This window comes from Bos mutus, chromosome 14, assembly GCF_027580195.1.
Source record: "Bos mutus isolate GX-2022 chromosome 14, NWIPB_WYAK_1.1, whole genome shotgun sequence".
Lineage (NCBI taxonomy): Eukaryota > Metazoa > Chordata > Mammalia > Artiodactyla > Bovidae > Bos > Bos mutus.
In genome coordinates, this window is record NC_091630.1 from 50,063,057 (window position 1) to 50,085,318 (window position 22,262).

Sequence of the window (22,262 nt, forward strand, 5' to 3'; positions counted from 1 at the left end):
CCAGGGCCTGAATTCATCCTCCATGACTGTGTCCCTTTGTTTTCTGTGCCTCTGGAGTCTCACCAGATCACAGTTTCTCTTTAACTTCTCTGAAGGGACAGTGCCTGAATACTGTAAAGCTTCCCCCACGCTCTCAATGTGGTGAACTGAGGTGTGCAATCAGGTACTTGTTACAAGTTTCCAACCAACTGGCTGGGCCCTGCTCCAGACAGCATTCCCTCTAAAGTCCTAAAACTCTTAAATCACTGGATGGCTGTGTCTTAGGCAATCATTTTCAAATCTGACTCAAGGAGACTTCATCTTGCCACTCTTTGGAACTGACACTCATCTTCTCTGCCCTGTACCTGGAACTGTGGTCACATCAGATCTGCTGCCACCAGTTTCCTCTGTCCTCCGGTTCCATTTGTCTCTCCCACTCCAAGTTCTATAAGCCCACTGAAGCGGGTGAGGCTGGGACAGCCACTGTTGAGGCTACGAAGGACACAGTATGGACCACACAGCCTTATTCCTCTGAGTAGTTAACTGACCCTGAACAGTGCAAGAAACAGCAACACTTTTAAAGGAATCTCTCATTTCTGAAGGAGCTCCAATTTTTAGGATACACAGGAAGAAGAAACAAAATTATGACAGATTCCATTTCCCGAGAGAACCGAAGAGAGTCTTATGAAGGTTTTATTTTGGTCAAAGTCCTGGCAGAAGTCACTGACAAATCCTGCAGTTTAAAGCAAGTTTGGTGTTTCTTCCAATGTGTGAGTGACAACAGAATGGCAAAGCAAACTTTCCTCCATTTTTCTCAACCCAGCAGGACAACTGTTTTCAAGAAAAGAATTATCATGAATCAACTGTAAAATACACAACCATTTAAACTGATTGAAATAAGTAGCATTCATGCTGAAATAAGAGTGACCCTGAATACTTGAAATGAAAGAATATAGACAAGGAAGAAGAGAATTCAGATCCCAGTTAGCATTTTAAAAGATTCATGGTGAGAATAGACAAATAGGAGCATTCCCTGGGGTCAGTGTTTGAGGTTTCTTTGCAAATCTGAAAGGATATAGGTTAGGTCTAAATGGAAACCAACAAATTGAAGATAAAAAACAAATTAGTTAATTATAAAGCCCTAAAGATAAAAATAACCCCCTTGGATTTGTGTGATAATACTGGTGTGCGAACATTTTAAATCTTCTTACACTTTAAAAATATTATCTCAACTGCTTACTTTATAACAATAAGAAATTATCCTAGTTGAAAGCTCTTGATCATCTAAATTAAGTCAATTTAAAGAAAAAAATTTAGTTTATTCTTTTGTTGTTGCTGTTGAGTTGCTAAGTTGTGTGCAACTCTTTTGCAACCCCAGGGACTGTAGCCCAGCAGGCTCCTCTGTCCATGGAATGCACCAGGCAAGAATACTGGAGTGGGTAGTCACTCCCTTCTCCAGGGGATCTTCCCAAACCAGGGATCAAACCTGCGTCTCCTATGTCTCTTACACTGGCAGGCAGATTCTTACCACTGAACCACCAGGAAAGCCCAGTTTATTACAGTTTATTACAGTGCTAAAGTAATATATGGGCTCTCCTTGGTGGTTCAGATGGTAAAGAATCCATCTGCAATGCAGGAGACCCACGTTTGATCCCTGGGTAGTAAAGATCCCCTAGAAAAAGGAATGGTTATCCACTCCAGTATTCTTGCACAGAAAATCCCATGAACAGAGGAGCCTGGCGGGCTATAGTCCATGAGGTCACAAAGAGTCAGACACAACTGAGCGACTAAGCACACAAAGTAATACAGAGCTCCAACTGCATGAACTGACAATCAAAATTACTACAGTTGCAAACATATTACAGATTCTGAATATCACTCTTCATTGGATTTTTTGTCATTTCAAAAAATCTTTCTTTAGTGAATCATGAAACCATAAAATTTTTCATCTGAGTGCACCTTAAAAATCATGTCACAGCCAGCTCCTTCATCTTCGAAATGAAGAAATTCAAATTTAGAGAGATGAAATAGACTTAGAATAACATTCACCATGAAATACCTAGTTTAGAGTCTGAAAATAATAATATCAGAGCACAGGTTTGGAATCTTTCTCTCTCCAGGACTCAGGTTATGGTTATGGACAACTAACCGAAGTTAAGACTGGAGAAAAGATTATCACACTGCACAAACACTGAGCTATCAAAGTTTATGATATACACCATTGTGATCGGCTCTCCCCTTTAAAGATATTTAAAAAGAATAATGACAGCACTTTTTGGAAATAGTTAGAGCCCTCTACCGTTGTCTAGAAAAAGGACCATTTATGGTTCGGTTCCATCCAATGCCAGTAATACTACGCACAGCATAAGACATAACAAAACTATTTTAAGATCAATTGTTGAGTCCGATGACTGTACCTCCCAGCCTTCAATATGAGACTGCCACTCCTCTAAAACTTCCAGCTTTTCCATCTGTCTCTTGGCCTCGTTGATGTTGGAACAGACGGCTTTCATGGCTTGGAGAGCTTCCATGAGTGCTGCATAGTCACTGTGTTTCCTTGGAGTCCGCTTAAGCAACTCCTGTTTATACACAAAACACAAATCACCCTTTGATCTTCAGCTTTCTGGGACAGCAGGTTCAGACTGACCAGGAAACGAAAACTGCAAGGATCGTGAGAGCCACTTTCAGAAGTGACATCACAAACTCCACCAAGATCAAGACCCCAAAAAAAACACTGAATGAGTGTCACCACCTGCACACACCACAGTCACTTTAAATTTTCCCTTAAAATGATGTTGTTTTTAAAAACTAAATTAGATGTCTCCTTTCAAACTATCAAATATCTCACCTACAGCATGTAATTTTTTAATATGATTTATAAGTTTGTATAATTTTTATGTTTGACTTGAGCTCCAAAATGAGGACTTCTTTATATGTTGATTTCATTTCCTAGTGTTTAAAAGAATGGTAAACCATCAAACGAAAATATCCTATAATTTAAAAAATAATTTAAGTCCCTTACTTTCTAACACTTTTTGAGAAACTATAAAAAAGTGTCATAAATAAATCAAATTTTTAAAATGTCTTATATTCTAGTAAAACAAGTAATTTATAAATTCTGCAATACTCCATCATTAAAGGAGCAATTTATGCTGTTTTTGCCAACAACTTGGTTGTTTCTCTCTCAGTTTATTCTCTACAATGAATTCTATACACCCTTCAATAGCTTTTTCCTTTTTTTTTTTTTTTTTTCATTCAGGATATTAGAACTAGAGTAATCTTTAATCTTATAAAAGGTCTTATTTAGAAGCACAAAATTAAACATCTTCACCCACTGTCTAGACAGCTGTGACCACATTGCTTTTTAATTAGTCATTTGTTTCCTTACGACAGTTGCCATCATCATGTAACTAACACAATTAGAGAAATCCGGAGGCAAATCTTGAAGAGAATTTTCTAAATTCTTAACACAGTGGGAAAATATGCAGTTGTTATGCTCTCTTGATGTTCTTTATTGTTGAAAATTCTGCCATCAACTTTGACCCTGCATTCAAAATATTCACACTCTGTTTGACAGAACCAGCACCAAAAGGATCCACATTACATCACTGCCAAGGTCAGGTTTAAAAAGTTATGCTGGATCACAAATCCATAAAAGAGAGATGCAGGCTTCTCCAGAAACCCTCAAGTCTTAGAGTTACTTGTAAATTATGTGAAGTGGTGAAGGCAGTCTACAGGCTATAATTGGGGGCTCCCATGGGCCTGTGCCAAGTGAGATCTCTGGAGTTGACACATGAATTTAGATACTGTGAGACAGCAAAAGAAATGACCAGTAATAATCTGTCAGTTACTGGCTATGAACCCTGTGCTGGTTGGCCAACCCAGTAATTTCAAGTTCTACAAATAAGACCAAGGTATCTTTTCTTTAAAACACTGCCTAATCCCCTAATGTTTTCTAATGAATAAATAAAAACCATCCCAAATTAAACAGAATACCAGCTCAGTTTTTCAGTTGATGGTACAAAGTTGAAAAATATCAATACCAATATATATACTGCACAAGTAGTTTTTTCCTGTTTATCTGTGAAGATAATTTTTCAAAAAGCAAAAAGATGTCATTTCTCCATGACTTGTAGATACTCTGAATTGACCTTTCTTCCTAAAGCAAGGATATGTCCATGTTCCTATCTCTGAGGCCACCTGAGGTCATCCTTGGTCAGAAATGAGTTGATTTAGAACAACCACATGACTTGATATCTTTCTTTTAATACCACCATCCCTTCTGATTCTTAAAACAAATCCTCGGGATTCCAAAACCAGGAGTAGGAATAAGAGGAGTGGTGAGAATGCATGCAAATTTGTCACCAAATCAGAGGTAAGAAGGGACTACCAGAAAGATGGAAGTCACATCTGCATCAACCCTGTCTGCTCCCTGGAGACGGTGCCACAGTTCCACAGACCTGGACATCCCTGTGCTAGCTTCTCTCTATGCGAGCTAACCAAGTGATTTACACTTGTTTTCTTTTAATAAGAAATCCTTTTCAAAGAAAATTTTCATTGAAATCTAATGTATGCAACTGACAAAATCTATAATGAAAAAATGTATTTTTAGTTCAAATTCATAACATCTATTTCTCAAAAAGTAAATCAATTAAGAATGCCAGTTAGTATATCCATAGCATTTCTGAGTTTGTTTTTTAATTTAGATACTAAGAAGTAGTTAATATATTAAAATAAATCAGAATCAAATGCACATGAGTAATAAATGATTTGTATAAAATAGCTTAATCAATTATTAGGTACTCCTTTATGTATATGAATACATATGTACGTATATCTATGTATACATAGACATACATATATACATATATGTATACATAGATATACATGCACTTACACATTCTTTTAGGTATTTATTATAATTTCATATCATCATCATTATTTCTGTTTCATACATGAAACCCACGCCTTTAAAAGGTTAGATTACAATCTCACTCATGCAGCTAGTAAGCAGAAGGCATAGGACTTGAACTCAGAACTCAGATGTTCAACCACTACCCCCAACTGACTATTCAGATGCCACATTTCCAAAAAAATTCCTTTCCAGAACTGCTATTCTAATCTATTCAATATCCTTATATTATGAACAATATTTAGTACATTACAATGTGTTTTCCATAATAAAACTTTTGATCATTTGTAATGAGGCCATGGATCTATGATCATAGGCATTTCCTGTCTTCCAGAGGCAGAGTTTTCTTATAACTGTCTTTCCAAGTTCTAGCATTTATTATCCCATGTGACCCACTCCATTACCTGTAATAATGACCGAAAAACCAGGCTCTGAAATTATGTAACTTAGCCTTAACTTTATTAGCATCAAGAAGTCAACAATGGTTGAGGAAAGGAAAAAAAATACACCAACAGCAGGTTTACTGCAGACAAAATAAAGTGCTATATAAACTGGTCATAATGTACTTAATGGGATTTATCTTGGAACTAATGTGTTTACACTAAAGGTAACTCAAACAAGTATTTTTTTTTTTATGAAGAGCACAAAAAGTCTCTATTCCCAGACATTTGTTCCCTACTCTCTATATAAATTAGTGACAAAATAGCTATTTTTTCCCAATAACTGTATTTGTTTTTTCTTTAGAATGTCAGACTATTTAAAAGAAAATTTTTATTTTTAAAAAGATCATCAGCAAAAATATACAGGTACAAGAGAAATGCAACAATGAAGAAAACACATAATGTACCTTCAAAAGTAGAGGGTATTTGCATATTCTTTGTATTGGCGTTACCAAGTATCCTTCCAGAGGGACATCTGTGTTCTTCCGTCCTCCGAGCAGCATGCAGTTCTGGGGTGGAAATACAGACAACGAATTATATTTTTAAGCCTGATTCTCTCATAAACTTTTCTGTTGAAAACCTGTGAAAGCATGTCTCTATATAACTTCTGTCTCTCAGAAATGCATGTGGTGTACATGCTCAGTCATGTCTGACTCTTTGTGACCCCATGGACTGTAGTACACCAGGCTCTTCTGTCCGTGGGATTCTCTAGGCAAGAATGCTGGAGTGGGTTGTCATACCCTCCTCCAGAGGATCTTCCTGACCCAGGCACTGAACTCACATCTCCTGCATTGCAGTCAGATTCTTTACCACTGAGCCACTGGGGAAGCCCGAGAAAAGCACATTTAGTTACAAATAAAATTTACAGGAGAGAAAGGAAATAATTTTGCATTTCAGTTTAGAGACCTGTGTTTTGAGTCTTTATCTTGAAAATGAATTCACATATATCCAACTGAATATGAAGTCTGAGGAAGAAGACAGAAAGTAAAAGATGGAGGAATGAATTAATGGAGAGATGTTGAGTGGATGGACGGATGTGCTGAGAAAAAGAAATAAACAGAGATGGAGGGATGAATTAATGGAAAGATGGGTGAGTAGATGGATGGATGGATGGATGTACTGATGGATGGATGTGCTGACGGACGAATAAACATATGCACACGTGCATATACACATCATGCTTAGGAAGAGGTTGTGTAGTGATGCAGAAGGTCAGGCCTGAAGATGACTGGGTTCTCCCCATGCCCTGCCATTGGCAAGTGGTGTAACTTGGACCAATTTCAAGGTTTTAATTTTCCTCTCTTTTAAACAGGCCAGTTTTAATCCAGTGATCTCTAAGCCACTTTGAGCTGTAATACCTCACCAATGACACTGGCCAGCCAGTCTCAGAGAAGGAGGTCAGATATGATCTCCACAGAGGCAAGATGAAAGAAGAAAACTCAAAGCCAACAATCACACTGAAATGAAATGGGAGCAGCTTCCGTTTACTAAAAGTGACAGTCAAGAGAATCAATGCTGATAAAGACTTGATCCTCTTAAGCACGTCATCTTTATTCTGTGTTTAAGCTGCAGTGACAATATAAAAAAATTAAAAAAAACAATGGTTTTAATTTAAAAAATTTTTACAAACTTTTTTTGGCTGTGCCGCAAGACTCATGAGATCTTAGTTCCCTGACCAGGGATTAAACCTGGGCCCTGGCAGTGAAAATGCCAATTCCTAACCGCTGGACTGCCAGGGCATTCCCTAAAAAATAGTTTTGAAACTGACGTCAAAACCTGTTTCTGCAGCACCTATCACGGTGACTGGCACAGACAAAGCAGATAATAAATATTCAACAGAGGAAGAAAAGGGCTCCTCAATCATCATACTGATAACTTAATAACCTGTATAGCACTATCTTTTAAAATACAGTCTTACATTCAGCAAGAGGAGAGACTGAGTGCTGAGCAGGAAAGGAGATAAAAGGAACAGTGAGGAGATAAAAGGAACAGTGATGGAAGCAGAACAATGCCCCCCGCCCCCACTGCCTTGAGCAACTGAGTTCAGCTCCAATCCATGCAGCCAACTGGGCAAAACCAGCTCCGTGACTTTCACTTCACCAGCAACCTCAGACAGAGCAGCAAATAAGTGTCCCATTCAAACCTGTTCTAAGGGGTTTCAACCCCTCTTGCAATCAGGTCATCAAAATAACTCTTTCCACCTGTTATAGTACTATCCCCAGAGGAATCCTATGTATTAATAACATATCTACATACCATTCTACTTCCAGTGATGTTTCGGTGTTCCCATAGAGTGAACACTCCTTATACATGCAGCCACCCCCTGTACCTAGCCCTGGGCTAAAGCACCCTAAGCAACTCATGACTGTCTAACTTGCTACTGGGGCTTCCCAGATGGCTCAGTGGTAAAGAATTCACTTGCCAATGAAGGAGACACAAGAGACGTGTGTTTGATCTCTGGGTCAGGAAGACACCCTGGAGTAGGAAATGGCAACCTGCTCCAGTATTCTTTTCTGGAGAATTCCATGGACAGGGGAGCCTGGTGGACTACAGTCCATGGGGCCACAGAGAGTCAGACACAACTGAGTGATTAAGTAGCAGCAACCTGCTTTTATTTTCTTATCCATTAGTCCTACATAGACTACAAACTCCCTTCTTAACAGCTGAGGTTGGTTGTCATTTTATTTCTTTTTAAAATTTTTATTGGAGTATAGCTGATTTACAATGTTGTGTTAGTTCCTGCTGCACAGCAAAGTGAATCCATCATACATATACACAGATCCACTCTTTTTCAGATTGTTTTCCCATATAGGTCATTACAGAGAACTGAGTGGAGTTACCTGAGCTGTACAGTAGGTCCTTATTAGACTGGCTTGTGAGAGTCACCTCTCTACTTATGTAGACAGAAAATATATTTCCTAAATAAGCTCCCAGAGAATCCACCAATCCTAAAAACTTACTCAGGTGATGGCATATGCAAGTACCCAAAATTATAACATCATCATCCCATATCTGTAAACCCTTAATGTTTTCCAAACGGTGATTGCTATTATCCCTATTTAATGAGTAAGAAAAAGGACACCAGAGATGTAATGAATTTCCTAAAGTCATCCAGATAATTAGTGTCCACTTAGTGCCAAGGCAAGAACTATCAAAGCCAGGATCTTCCTACCAGCAGCATCTGGGACTTGGGATATGTAGCGGAGACCCAGCTCTGCTGAGAACAGAGTGCCCTGAGGGGTACAGCAGAGTTCTGAGACTTCACAGGGAGCTCCATTAGTCCAAAGGTGCAGGAACTTCCTCTGGCCATGCCAGAGAGAAGAGATCAGTAAATTCTCTTCCCCCAAACAACTGATGCGTGTGTGCATGCTAAGTCGCTTCAGCCATGTCTAACTCTTTGTAACCCTATGGACTGTAGCCCTCCAGGCCCCTCTGTCCATGGGATTCTCCAGGTAAGAATACTGGAGTGGGTTGCCATGCCCTCCTCCAGAGGATCTTCCTGACCCAGGGATCAAACCATCTCCTGTGTCTCCTGCATTGCAGGAGGATTCTTTTACCATTGAGCAACCAGGGAAGCCCAAAACAGCGGTTATACTAAACTAAATTGTGGGGGCAAGGGGGACAACAATTTCAGGACTCTGGAAATCAACTAAAGTCAACAAATTGAGAAGTGTTTATTCACGAAAAACTGCTGAACTTCAGGTAAGAACAGAGGACTTAGTAGCATTCTTGCCTGGGCCCTTCCCTTTCTTCCCCTTCTTCTCCCCCCCACCAACCAGGGTCATCCTCAGCTCATCCTGCATGGTGGCCTGGTCACAGTAGCACTGGCCCTGCAAACCAGCTATCAGAGGGGCCTGCAGAGGGCAAAAATCCCACACCCAGGAGTGTTGGCAATGTAGCACACTGCCTAAGAAAAACGGGCACGCTCACAATTACGCTAGCCCGAGACTTCGGTCCTGCTTGGGGCAAACGTCAGACTGTGTACATGCAGAGAAGAAATGAGATGATGGCCCCTTAAGAAGAAAAACCCAGGTCTGAGTTGGAAACTGCCTGCTCTGTGAATGTGTCCCCCCACACTCCCACACAGATCCAGAAATCAGATGCATCGTGAGGTTCAGTTTACCTCTGACAAATTCCCAACTGACCACTAAGTTAAAAAGTCAGAGGAGTCACGCCTAAAGGAAAAACTAAGTTATAAAACAAAAACTGAGTAAAGACGGGGGCAGCGGCTGCGTATACAAAAGGTACAGATTCTCAAATTCAATCCAGTCAAGTTACTAAAAACACAACAAACAAAAAAATAATAACCAGCCTCAGGAAATAGGACTTCCTAAGTTAAGATGTATACTGTATTCCCTAGAGAAATTATTAAAAAAGGAAAAGACCTGATCATAAACACTGTTTCAGCAATTCTACTCTAAGTATTTACCCAAGAAAATGAAAATGTATATCCACACACAGACTTGTACATGAATATTCATAATAGTATTCTTTAGAACTGCCCAAACTGGGCATATCCTGACTTTACTAAGAAATCTTTCTCTCCGAAATGACTTCAAGGATCTTCAAGGCCCACCATTACCACAGTCAATTTTTGACCCATTATTCATAAACTGGCAAATGGATAAACAAAACACAATGGAATATTATTCAGCAATAACAATGAATGGAGTATGGATACATGTTATAAAAGGATGAACCTCAAAATCATTTTAGTCAGCAAAAGAAGCCAGGCATTAAAAGATAGTATTGTATTATACTCCATTTATATGAAATCTCCAGAAAAGGCAAACCTAGAGGGATGGAGAGCAAATCAGTGATCGCCTGGAACTAACAGTGGGAGTGGAAGTGAGTTGTAAACAGGTATTTTATTTTTCAGTTTAAATGAGCTGATCCAGGCTCTAAAACCGGATGGTGAAGATTGGCCTCTCCACTCCACAGCTTGCTAAATATCACTGAATTCTATTTACAGTGAGGTTTTCACTGGCAATTATGATGTTTAAGTAACTGTCAAAATATGTATTTATTTGTACTATCCTAAAGAAATTAAACACAGATTTTTCTCTTTTTATGAACAATGAATAAAGAATATATGTAGGAGAAAGGTCGGTCTTGAAAATTCTTTTCTACCATCCCCACGAAGTGTTTCCTTCCTGTCACTGCCCTACTTAGAGCTCTCTAAGCAGCAGTAAATGAAACTCTAGAGACTGGAGGGATATAAAAGCAATGGTGAACTCTGGCATAAACGTCTTCTCTCACTAAGAACCTGTGGTCTCGTAACTCGTCAACCAGGAGAGGGTATGGCAGTGTTTCTCCATGAACAAGCTTCTCCCAGCTCTCACTTCTTTTCATTTCATTCATTCATTTCATGTGTGTGTGTGTGTGTGTGTGTGATTTTAAGAGTATATATCAGATTGGCGAAAAAGTTCATTCAGGTTTTTCCATATAACAGAAAACACTTAATAAACTTTTCAGCCAACTCAATTTATTACTATATGCATTTACTGAAGTACAGTTGATTTACAGTCTCACTTCTTACATTTCTCAAAGGACTCTCTAGCTTCATAGCAGGGATATGTTAAAAACAGATGTCACACAAGCAGTTCTAATACTACCCTGATGCTATTCCTTGGCTCTCAGTGGACCTATCAACAAATAACAGCATATGGTGACACATAAATATATACTTACCAAAAGAAATGTCCGGATTGTTCTTATTTTGTTAAGTTCAAAGAGCAATTTCTGTGCCTTCTCATGATTACTACAATATTCATCATAGATGCGAAACTTGTCTTTCTGTAAATTCAAGAATACATTAGAGTCATGTTATTAGCCATTTTGAAACATGAAGGGTGATGTTTATGAACAAACTTTATTAAGTGTTTACTACATTTCAAGAGCAATACTGTGTGTATATAGGAATATGTTTATTTTTTTCTGGTCCATGAAGGGGATGGATCTAGGAAGGGGACAGACTTATATTCATTACAATCCAATATGATGTACACACAAAAAAGTAAATGAACCAAGTGCTAGCAGATTACAGACAAGAGAGCATTTAGCTTTACTGGGAGGGCTCAGTTACAGCTTTAGTAAAGATATCATATCCAGGCAAGAGCAGGGAGATGAATCTACAATTCCCCAGCAGGGCGAGGGAAGAATGTATTTTGGTGGAAGGAAAAGCATGTGTCAGATCATAGAGGAATAGGACATAGTGCCCTGCAGGTCACATGCACCAATCTGGACAGTTTAAAAGGGGCACTGACAAAGTAGATGATATTCAGTAACAAGCAACTAAGATAATGACAGACCTTGAAGATGTTACATCTGAAAGGTCATCTCAGAGAGAGATACTTGTTTGCATATAAAAGTAAGGAAGTGCTGCTGCTTCTGCTGCTGCTAAGTCACTTCAGTCATGTCCGACTCTGTGAGACCCCATAGACAGCAGCCCACCAGGCTCCCCCGTCCCTGGGATTCTCCAGGCAAGAACACTGGAGTGGGTTGCCATTGCCTTCTCCAATGCATGAAAGTGAAAAGTGAAGTCGCTCAGTCGTGTCCGACTCTTAGCGACCCCATGGACTGCAGCCCACCAGGCTCCTCCGTCCATGGGATTTTCCAGGCAAGAGTACTGGAGTGGGGTGCCGCTGCCTTCTCCAGTAAGGAAGTGCAGCTACTTTCAAATAGCTGTCATACTTATTAAAAAGGATTTATAAATCTTTGTAGCTCCGAAACACAAAACTAGGACCACTGGGTGCAAACTGCAAAGGCCATGATGGGCAGTGACAGGCAGATTTTGGATTAATATAACGATTTTTCCAACAATTAGAGTTATCACTAAAAGTGATCAAGTAAAAGCAAGATGAACAATCTTCACAGGTGCTACAGAAAGGATACGTTCCTAAAAGGAGAAATGTCACACCACCCTGATCTCTAAGCTCTCTTTCTACAAGTGACAATGATTAATATCTATCAAAGTGATCCAAATAAAAGAGGAAGACACAGAAAAGGTAGTGATCAAAGAGTAGAAGAGAAGTGTGTCCTCTGAAATTTCTAAGACATGCATTTAGAAACACTGAGTGCTATTTTATACAGCCAGCAGAAAATTGATTGAATGACTTTATTTCAAGAGATGGTATGAACCAGAAGAAAACAAACTTCAGAAATAGTTCGGCTAAATTCGTGGCTGACAGATTCATAGTGTGTTACTGAGGAAATGGATGTCAGGGAGCAAGATTCCCATGTGCAACCCAGGACTCAGTAACCCAGCAACCACTCCAGCTGGCAGGAGATCTGCATTCCTTCATGAAGGGGAACAGTCTGGATTAAGTGGACACAAACACACGTGACTTAGAGTTGTACCCAAGGAAAGTGTCATCTCCCTATACTCAAGGAGTCTCTCTCTTCCATAGAATTATTTTTACGGAATATTTTCTGATACTTAAAATAACATGTACAGAGTCTGCTCACTACATATATAGATCTAGAAACTACCCATCATTACTTTATAAAAGACTAACTAGAAAAAAAAAAAAAATGAAAATGGATTTCAATGACAAAATTTTTAAACAGAACACTAATCGTATAGCATTTTGATAAATAAATGGATTCCAACGGGTATTCTGAAAATTAGCAACAGGAGAATGATAGAAATAGAAGCATTACTTTTCTTTCGTCAGTATGAATGCCCTTTAGTTCTGAAAACAATTTTCACTATACAGGTGGCTTCTTACCTTGCAAATCGACTGCATAAATAATTTCAGCTATCATGTGTAAAGAAGTGGAAACGATCATACAAGCATGACATACAATTTGAAACAACTGAGTCCTGACTGGCTTGTTCTTCTTCTGCACTGCTCCGTACAAGCCTCTGAGAAAAATTCAGATGCAAGCGTGTGTGTACCTTGAGGGACCAGGTCTGTTCATCTCCAGGTTTGTCAGAAGTCAATGAACAAGAGAACATTTTGACTAACACAAGGCTCATCACACCATTATAAGAGTGAGGATTTTCTGCCTCAAAAGAGAAATGCTCCATGTTTGAGAGTAACATAAAAATCCATTCATTATGGACAGCCTGAATATTCATTAGAATTCAAAGCTACAGCGGATGCGAAAAACTAACTCGTTGGGAAAAAAGAAAAGCCTGTTTATTCTGCACTGAATAAAATGGATGATGCGAGGCCCCCTCCCCTTTTCTGGCTCTAAGTGGAAGATTTCCCTGGCCTTAAAAGACCCCAAACTTTTTTTTTTGGTGTCAGATTTTACCTCTAACGCTGAATTCCCACATACTACTTTGCCAAAAGGGAAACCTTAAATGCTAGGGGGAAAAGCTTTTAAAATAAACAGAAACTGATCCTACAAACTGAAGAAAGCAGGTTCCCACTTCTTGCTGAGCGTTAGGTTCTGGATGTAAGCAGTCTTCCACGGCCTTTAAGAATTCTTTATGTACTGCGAGGATGTCCTCAATGTTTGAGAACAGCATCTGTAAATAAATGTGTAAACACAGTAGTGAGGCAAGTTGGAAAAAAAATTCTATGGGAATATAGTATTTTCTCTCCACATTGAGAACACTGGTGGAGAGCTGCCCTTTCCCACCCACCCGGCTGGCAGAGCACCCATTCCGTCTGGACGTCTGCTCCCCTCCCACACAATTCTGGGAACCACTGAAAACCTGATCCAGGTTCTCAGGACAATCCCAAGTGACTGAATCCAAGCATGACAGTCCCATCCCACAAACGACAGTGGGCGGCAGGTAGAAAACCAGACTTGCTGGCTTTACAGGAAGGGCTTCTCTGCCCGCACAAGTTACTGCTATGAGAGCCAAAGCATTGTCATGTTCCTGTGAGTAACAGCAATCTTTTGCTTGCAACCAAAAGCACCCAAACTATTAATAAAATACTCCATGGTAAGGAGAACAGAAAAGTGATTACTCAATTCAATGGGAAATAGAAATGCCTATAAAATTCATGGGGACTTTTTACTTTCAGTAAAATAACAGGGCAAGTTAGGATCCAAAATAAATATCAATGAAAACATGTACAGTTTAAATGAGTAGTAACAACTATAGCATGATTCTCATTTACTATCTTCCCCCAGCCTTTTTCCCCAAAACTCTTCACAATTTTCCTTCCCTATGGTTTAAAAGGAAATGCTCATACATTTGTGAGCTGAAGGTATTGTGCGGACATTTTCTGCACCAATGGACCATCCAAATCATTTATTCCTCAGGAGTCCGAGCCTGGAAGTCACAATGGCCCACATCCTGCCTTCCAGGCCCCTCCAGTAATCCTCTCACACACGGGTCAGCTCCCTCCCCCTCAGAGACTGGAAAGGTTTTGGACTTGAGGCTATTTTTCTCCTTCCTTTCAAACACTTCCAAGGTCTTGGCAAAAAAAAAAAAGTCCCATCTTCTACACCATCCTCATAACCCTCCATTTCTTTTCCCAAATCCTATTTTCTTGTTTTCTCGCTGTCATCCACACAGGTGCCTGGCACAGAACTTATTCTGTGGCATTATACTGATACTTCCCTGGCATTCCTCTCCTTGCTATTCTTTGGAACTCTGAAATCAAATGGATATATCTTTCCTTTTCTCCTTTGCCTTTAGCTTCTCTCCTTTCCTCAGCTATTTGTAAGGCCTCTGCAGACAACCATTTTGCCTTTTTGCATTTCTTTTTCTTGGGGATGGCCTTGATCACTGCCTCCTGTACACTGTCATGAACCTCCGTCCATAGTTCTTCAGGCAGTCTGTCTTCAGATCTAATCCCTTGAATCTGTTTGTCACTTCCACTGTATAATCGTTAGGGATTTGATTTAGGTCATACCTGAAAGGTCTAGTGGTTATCCCTATTTTCTTCAATTTAAGTCTGAATTTGGCAATAAGGTGTTCATGATCTGAGCGACAGTCAACTTCCAGTCTTGTTTTTGCTGATTGTATAGAGCTTCTCAATCTTTGGCTGCAAAGAATATAATCTGATTTCAGTGTTGACCATCTGGTAATGTCCATGTGTAGAGTCTTCTCTTATGTTGTTGGAAGAAGGTGTTTGCTATGAACAGTAAGTTCTCTTGGCAAAACCCTATTAGCCTTTGCCCTGCTTTATTTTGTACTCCAAGGCCAAATTTGCCTTGTACTCTAGGTATCTTGACTTCCTACTTTTGTATTCCAGTCCCCTATAATGAAGAAGACATCTTTTCTGGGTGTTAGTGCTAGAAGGTCTTGTAGGTCTTCATAGAACTGTTCAACTTCAGCTTCTTCAGCATTACTAGTCGAGGCATAGACTTGGATTACTGTGATACCGAATGGTTTGCCTTGGAAATGAACAGAGACCATTCTGTCATTTTTGAGACTATATCCAAGTACTGCATTTTGGACTCTTTTGTTGACTATGAGGGCTACTCCATTTCTTCTAAGGGATTCTTGCCCACGGTAGTAGATATAATGGTCATTTGAGTTAAATTCACCCATTCCAGTCCATTTTAGTTCACTGATTCCTAAAATATCGATGTTCACTCTTGCCATCTCCTGTTTGACCATTTCTAATTTACCTTGTTTCATGGACCTAATGTTCCAGGTTCCTAAGCAATACTGCTCTTTACAGCATCGTATTTTATTTCCATCACCAGTCACTTATACAACTGAATGTTGTTTTTGCTTTGGCTCCATCTCTTCATTCTTTCTGGAGTTATTTCTTCACTGTTCCCAATATGTAGCATATTGGGCACCTAACAACCTGGGGAGTTCATCTTTCAGTGTCTTATCTTTTTGCCTTTTCATACTGTTCATGGGGTTCTCAAGGCAAGAATACTGAAGTGGTTTGCATTCCCTTCTTCAGTGGACCACATTTTGTCAGAACTCTCCACCATAACCTGTCCATGTGGGACGGCCCTACACAGCATGGCTCATAGTTTCATTGAGACAATACTTTGCCAGCAAAGGTCCATCTGGTCAAAGCTATGGTTTTTCCAGTAGTCATGTATGGATGTGAGAGTTGGACCATAAAGAAAGTTGAGCACCAAAGAACTGATGCTTTTGAACTGTGGTTGTTGGAGAAGACTCTTGAAAGTCCCTTGGACTGCAAGGAGATCCAACCAGTCCATCCTAAAAGAAATCAGTCCTGAATATTCATTGGAAGGACTGATGCTGAAACTGAAACTGCAATACTTTGGCCACCTGATGCAAAGAACTGACTCATTAGAAAAGACCTGATGCGGGAAAAGATTGAAGGCAGGAGGAGAAGGGGAAGACAGAGGATGAGATGGTTGGATGGCTTCACCGACTCGATGGACATGAGTTTGAGCAAGCTCCAGGAGTTGGTGATGGACAGGGAAGCCTGGCGTGCTGCAGTCCATGGAGTGGCAAAGAGTCAGACATGGCTGAGTGACTGAACTGAACTCCCTGGTATTCCAGTGGTTAACTCTTTGCCTTTCAATGCAGGTGGTGAGGGTTCGATTCCTGGTCAGGGAGCTAAGATCTCACATGCTTAGTGGCCAAAAAAACAAAACATAAACCAGAAACGATATTGTAACAAATTCAATAAAGACTTAAAAAAACAACTTATACTGGAACTGGAGAGAAGTGGACAAGCCCTGAGGTAATACCCCACAGGTGACATTTTAACTGAGGGGACCGTGTGCTGGGGTCAAGGGCCAGCTGCACCTCCTCACCTTCACGGTTTCTTCTGTTACATTTTTGTCAAGCTTCGATGCTGCGCACTGGTTCATCCGGTGCAAGAACGCCTGCAGGAAACAGGAAAAGATATTATGAAGACAACATGGGGTTAATCAAGTAACCGAGTGTTGATCCGAATCAATTATTTTTTTATAAGAATCCAGTAACTATCAAGTGCAATAGTTTTGTTATATCAATAAAAGACAGAAACCTTGTGCATTGTTTGTTTCTCCTACCTGGGGATATTTCCTTTACAGTTTGGGACAGGGCCAAAAGTGATCATGTGGATATGAATTAAATGTATTTACCAAGATCTCAAAGTTCTGCAGTAAGATACTTAGAGTCAAATGTTGCCTAAACACCTAAGTCTTGTGAAGCACAAAGGACCAAAATTTAGCCAAAAGGGGACTTCTAATAACAACAAAAGGGCCAGAAATTCTAAAGGGATCCCTTTACAAGTGAGAGAGATTGAGGGAGTGAGGAAGGAAGGGAGAAAGAAAAAGAGACTTTCAAGAAGGAACGGAAGAATTCCCCATCCTCTCCTGCCTGCCTTGAGTTTTTGTATTTCTGGGATCAGGTTCAGAGCTCTCTAAAGCCCTATGGTAGGCAAATAAGTTCATTAGTATTTCAAAGATCTAGACTCTTCCTGGTGGTCATTAAGCCCGTGATGAAATAAGCTATTATTTTTACAAAGAAAAAAAAAAGAGTTATTTATACTGGGCCTTACAAATGTTTAGAAGGAAAAAAATGATTTTCCATCCAGCAAATCTGGTCTGGGTCCTCAAAACAAGGTCCATTAACTACTTAAAGACCAGGGGAGATCATTCCTTCCTTTATCTGTCCTAAGAGCTCCAGCCACTGCCTGTTAAGTCAGGGCACACAGAAGCTGGAAGGAACCTGGAGATACTCCACCAAACAAATGAAAATTACTGTAAGAATGTCTGCAGCATGCAAGGCTCCTCTGTCTACGGAATTTTCCAGGCAAGAATACCAGAGTGGATTACCATTCCCTTCTCCAGGGGATCTTTCCAACCCAGGGATCAAAACCAAGTCTCCCGCAGAGAGAGACTCTCTCTCTCTCAGACTCTTTACTGTCTGAGCCACCAGGGAATCCCATATTTACCAAGATTTAAAAGATTAACAAAACAAAGGATTGTTCATAATATTCCAAAATCATCACCCTCAAGACATTGCTAATAACAATACAAAATGACACAACACTTCTGAGGACAACTTAGTATAAATCTCAGATTTCTAAGTGGGCGTTTCCTTTAACCCAGCAATTCTATCTCTTGAAATTTATCCTAAGAAAATTTTCAGACAAGGGGTTTCAATGTATTGATTATAGAAGCAAAAACAGGGGAAACAACTTAAAAGCTCATCATTAAGGGGATCATTTAATATATTATGGTACAAGCAAACTACAGAATACTGGGAAAAAGTGTAATCAGAAATGGAATGAGATGAAAAGTATATATACATATGTCTGTCTAAAAAAGAGGTCTGTAAACTATTGTTTGGTGGAAATACGACTAAGCATACTGGATGCACACATACATACACACTTTTACATATATATGCATATGTGTATATATACACACATATATGTGTACACATGTATAATGTCAGAGTGCATTCATACTAAGAAAAATACGTGGCACACACTAAAATGCAAACAGTGATTACTTCCAGGTGGTAGGAAAGTGACCTTTGTACACTTTCTTATTTTCAGAATATCTGGCTGTGTGCATGTTAAACTTTTGTAGAACTTGTGTAAAGAGAAAAACAAAACCATCTAAAAGAAACAAAACAACTGAACTGCAGGATCTCACTCCTAGCTTTAGCTTCAGCACCATCTTGATTCCTGATTCAGTGGGTTCACGTTTCAGATTCCATAACTTTAAAGCCACATCAGTACTAACAGCCTCATCTCAATGTAAGAATTCAGCTGAATTAAATAAAATGAATAAGAAAGTATTGGATGACACCTTAACTTTCTTATTAGAAATCTGTAATACAATCTTTTGAAATATTATCTAAAGTTAGGTATAATTGGCAATGGATAGAGATTTTCAAATTTTCTGGCTTTAATACCCATTTTAATTAGTGTTAACCTAATTTTCAATTTTAGTTTTTTTTCAACAATATCTTTATCAAAAATGCTCCTTAGCTCTTCCCATTTAGTCATGAAACAGCATGATGCTCTGACCGCCGAGTTTACATTTCATATTGGCCACGTAGGAAACAGAACCTCTCGTGCAAGCAAAACTTAAACTTCACCTCTACATTTATAAATCTTATCATCATAAACTAAACTCAGTCACATTCTGAAACCAGCAAACTAAAGAAAGGAGTAGTGACAATGAATCAAACTATGAGGCAAAAGGAAACATACAACCTAATAAAGTAAACTCTATCTTTATCTGACATTTTATCTTCTTATCCTCCGTGACAATATGGAACTTTTTGTTTAACTGCATGTGAAACAAAACCTGGAACTTCTTAGCATTTCTAACCAAGCATTTATGTTTCCCAAGAGCCTCATCTTATATAGCAGTGAAGGCAGAATTTAGATGCTTGCTTGAGAGGGCAAATTCATGAAAACTGACATTTTCTACAAAATGTGTCAGTCTTCCTTTCTGAAGATAAATGATGTGTTTACAGCATCAAACTTTAATAACCAGAATCTATAGAGTCCTTTCAAACTTTGGTAATTGGGGTATTTCATCATTCTCCTGTCAATCAAGGCAGCATTAATATTCTAGTCACAAAAATACATGAGATTTAGTATGTTGTTTTATCTCTCTATTCATTCATTCTCACCGATTCAGAATCTCATCGGAATTAGATCATCTTCAATCTGATACAAATATAAGGAAAATAAGGACCAGAAAATGGCTTTAATGCCAGTGGTCCTCAAACTTTTCAATGTGTATAAGACTTGAAGAGTTTCAGAATGCCTCATCTTCTCTTCAATTTGCTTCACATTGCTTTCCTCTCAACAAGTTTGGTAAAATATATTAAATGCCATACATTAGTTAAAGAAAGCTAAAGAAGTCACAAATTTGCTACCACATCATCAAAAGAAGGAAGAAAACTCATTCAGATATAATAGGGAGATGCCAGCTTCATCCCTGTCTGTCCATCTGGGCCACTACCAGCTCAAAAGTAAAGTCCATAATGAGTTTTATCTCAGAATGCATTTGCTTATCTTATCATTTCAGTGTACTAAATTATAATCTTTCTCTTTTTGTCTTTCTCCCTCTTTTCATCAGTAACGCACACACAAACCACCCTCCAAAGTCACACAGATTTTTAACAGTTCACACTTTTAATTCCAGATACCTGATGCCAATTTGAGTTTCATATCATATAAGCATTAAACCTTATTACTCCTATAAATATTCTGCATTCAGAATGATCTTAGCATTAACCTGTCACCTTGAATTGTGGCTATTCAATATGAATAGAGATGTATAAATTTTACATATGAAGGTGAAAAGGGAAAATTTAAAGAGCAGCTGTGCCACTGCAGGGAAAACGTATTTTCATTTAATGAAAATAGGTGGAAAAAATAAGACCAAGTATTTCCTTTACCTCTTTAACTTAAGATTACAACATCAAAAGTTTTTGGAAGATAGTGTTTTGTTTTGTCTTCCTGAGAGAAAGACAAAACTCTAAATAAATGAAAAGGGCTTGGGACTTCCCTGGTGGTCCAGTGACTAAGACTCCACACTCTCCCAATGCAGGGGCCCAGGTTCGATCACTGGTCAGGAAACTAGATTCTACATGCTGCAACTAAGATCCAACACAGCCAAGTAATTTTTTTTTTTCAAGAAAAGAAAAAGGCTTGCCAGTGGAGTTTGCTTTGAACTCCTGGTTGACCGTGGCACCATTTAATTGGAACAGAGAAGTCAGAAGGGGGAGTAGTTGTTGGAGTGGGAGAATCAGAGTTTGTTCTAGCCATGTTGAGTTTGAGATGCCTACTGGACACCGATGTAGAAGTCTCAAGTAGGGAGTCAGCTGTACTGATCTTTTTTCTAAAGGGAGATTGAAGCTAAAGTTAAAGGGTTGAGTGCTACTGGCAGGAAGATGTAACTCAGGGACAGTCTTCATAACTCAAGGAAGAGAGAAGAGACAGCTGGCTCCTATTCATTGGAGAAAATACGTAGGCAGAGAAGGAAAAAGGCCCCAGAACGGAACCTTGAGAGCATTTTAACATTTACAAGTCAAGTAAAAGAAGAGAAACCAAAGAAGCCAGGAAAGCAGGAGCAAAATCAGAAGAGTGCGGTGTCACAAAAGCCAATAGAGAGAGAGTTTCAGGAAAGAAGAAGTGGTCAATTGCTTTAACAGTGCAGAGAATTCTGCTAAGTACGAACAGATATGTGACTTGACAACACAAGGTGGGTCACTGGTGATCTTGACCATGGCGCAACCAAAGGAATGGGTACAGGATAAATGGAGAATAAGAAAATGGAGTTGGTAGCCCCAGAGGTTTAAAGGTATTTAAAGTTTTGCTGAGAAAAGGAGGTGGATTTGAACCAAAGAAGCGTATATGTTTTTTTAAGCTAGAAAATACCAGCTCAATTCATCCGAGTTACATTTTATGTTCCCTTAATATACTTTGGTGAACCCTTCATAAATTTTCCACTCCACTGGATCTCATTTTTGCCTGAAGACCCACTGATTCCAATTTTGAAGTAGGACTCCTTCCTTTACCGTGGAAAAAAGTAACAGACATGCATATTGTGGTGTTAATATCTGTAAATTTAAATACATATCATGCATGTATTATAACTATTAACTACTAGCCAAAATGCTACAATATTGTATTTAATTTGCATGCCAGGCATTGTTTTCAGCAGTGATTCTTAAATGGTTGAGCCTCTGGACTCCTATACATTCTTAAAAATGATGGAGAACTGCAAAGAGCTTTTATTTGTGTAACATATCTATCAATATTTAATATGTTAGAAACTAAAACTAAGAAAAATTTTATTATTTCTTATCCAGAAAATCATGTATAAATTTATTTTAAATTAACAATTATAAACCAATTATATGTTAACATATCTAACATACTTTTAAGAAAAACAGTTATCTTTTCCTAAAAAATTTCAGTGAGAAGTATGGTACTGTTTCATAGGAATGCAAATTTCTTTAATGTCTGGCTTAATAGAAGACATCTGGATTCTCATATGCTTCAATGTGTTGTGACACGTTGTTTGGAAACATTTTATTTTTTAAATGTATTTATTTATCTTCA

The 22,262-nt window shown here is 38.9% G+C and overlaps 1 protein-coding gene across 2 annotated transcripts in view; it reads right to left on the bottom strand.

Moving 5' to 3' along the window:
• The window catches only part of PREX2 (phosphatidylinositol-3,4,5-trisphosphate dependent Rac exchange factor 2), a 304,496-nt gene that overhangs the window by 214,726 nt on the left and 67,508 nt on the right, over positions 1-22,262 (bottom strand). For both annotated transcript variants that reach the window (XM_070382299.1, XM_070382298.1), the window contains exons 2-6: positions 16,993-17,064; positions 13,688-13,810; positions 11,023-11,127; positions 5,739-5,840; positions 2,397-2,558 (exon numbers count right to left, since the gene is read on the bottom strand). In XM_070382299.1, the coding sequence (XP_070238400.1) occupies positions 2,397-2,558; positions 5,739-5,840; positions 11,023-11,127; positions 13,688-13,810; positions 16,993-17,064 (564 nt within the window). The remainder of the gene's footprint in view (positions 1-2,396; positions 2,559-5,738; positions 5,841-11,022; positions 11,128-13,687; positions 13,811-16,992; positions 17,065-22,262) is intronic.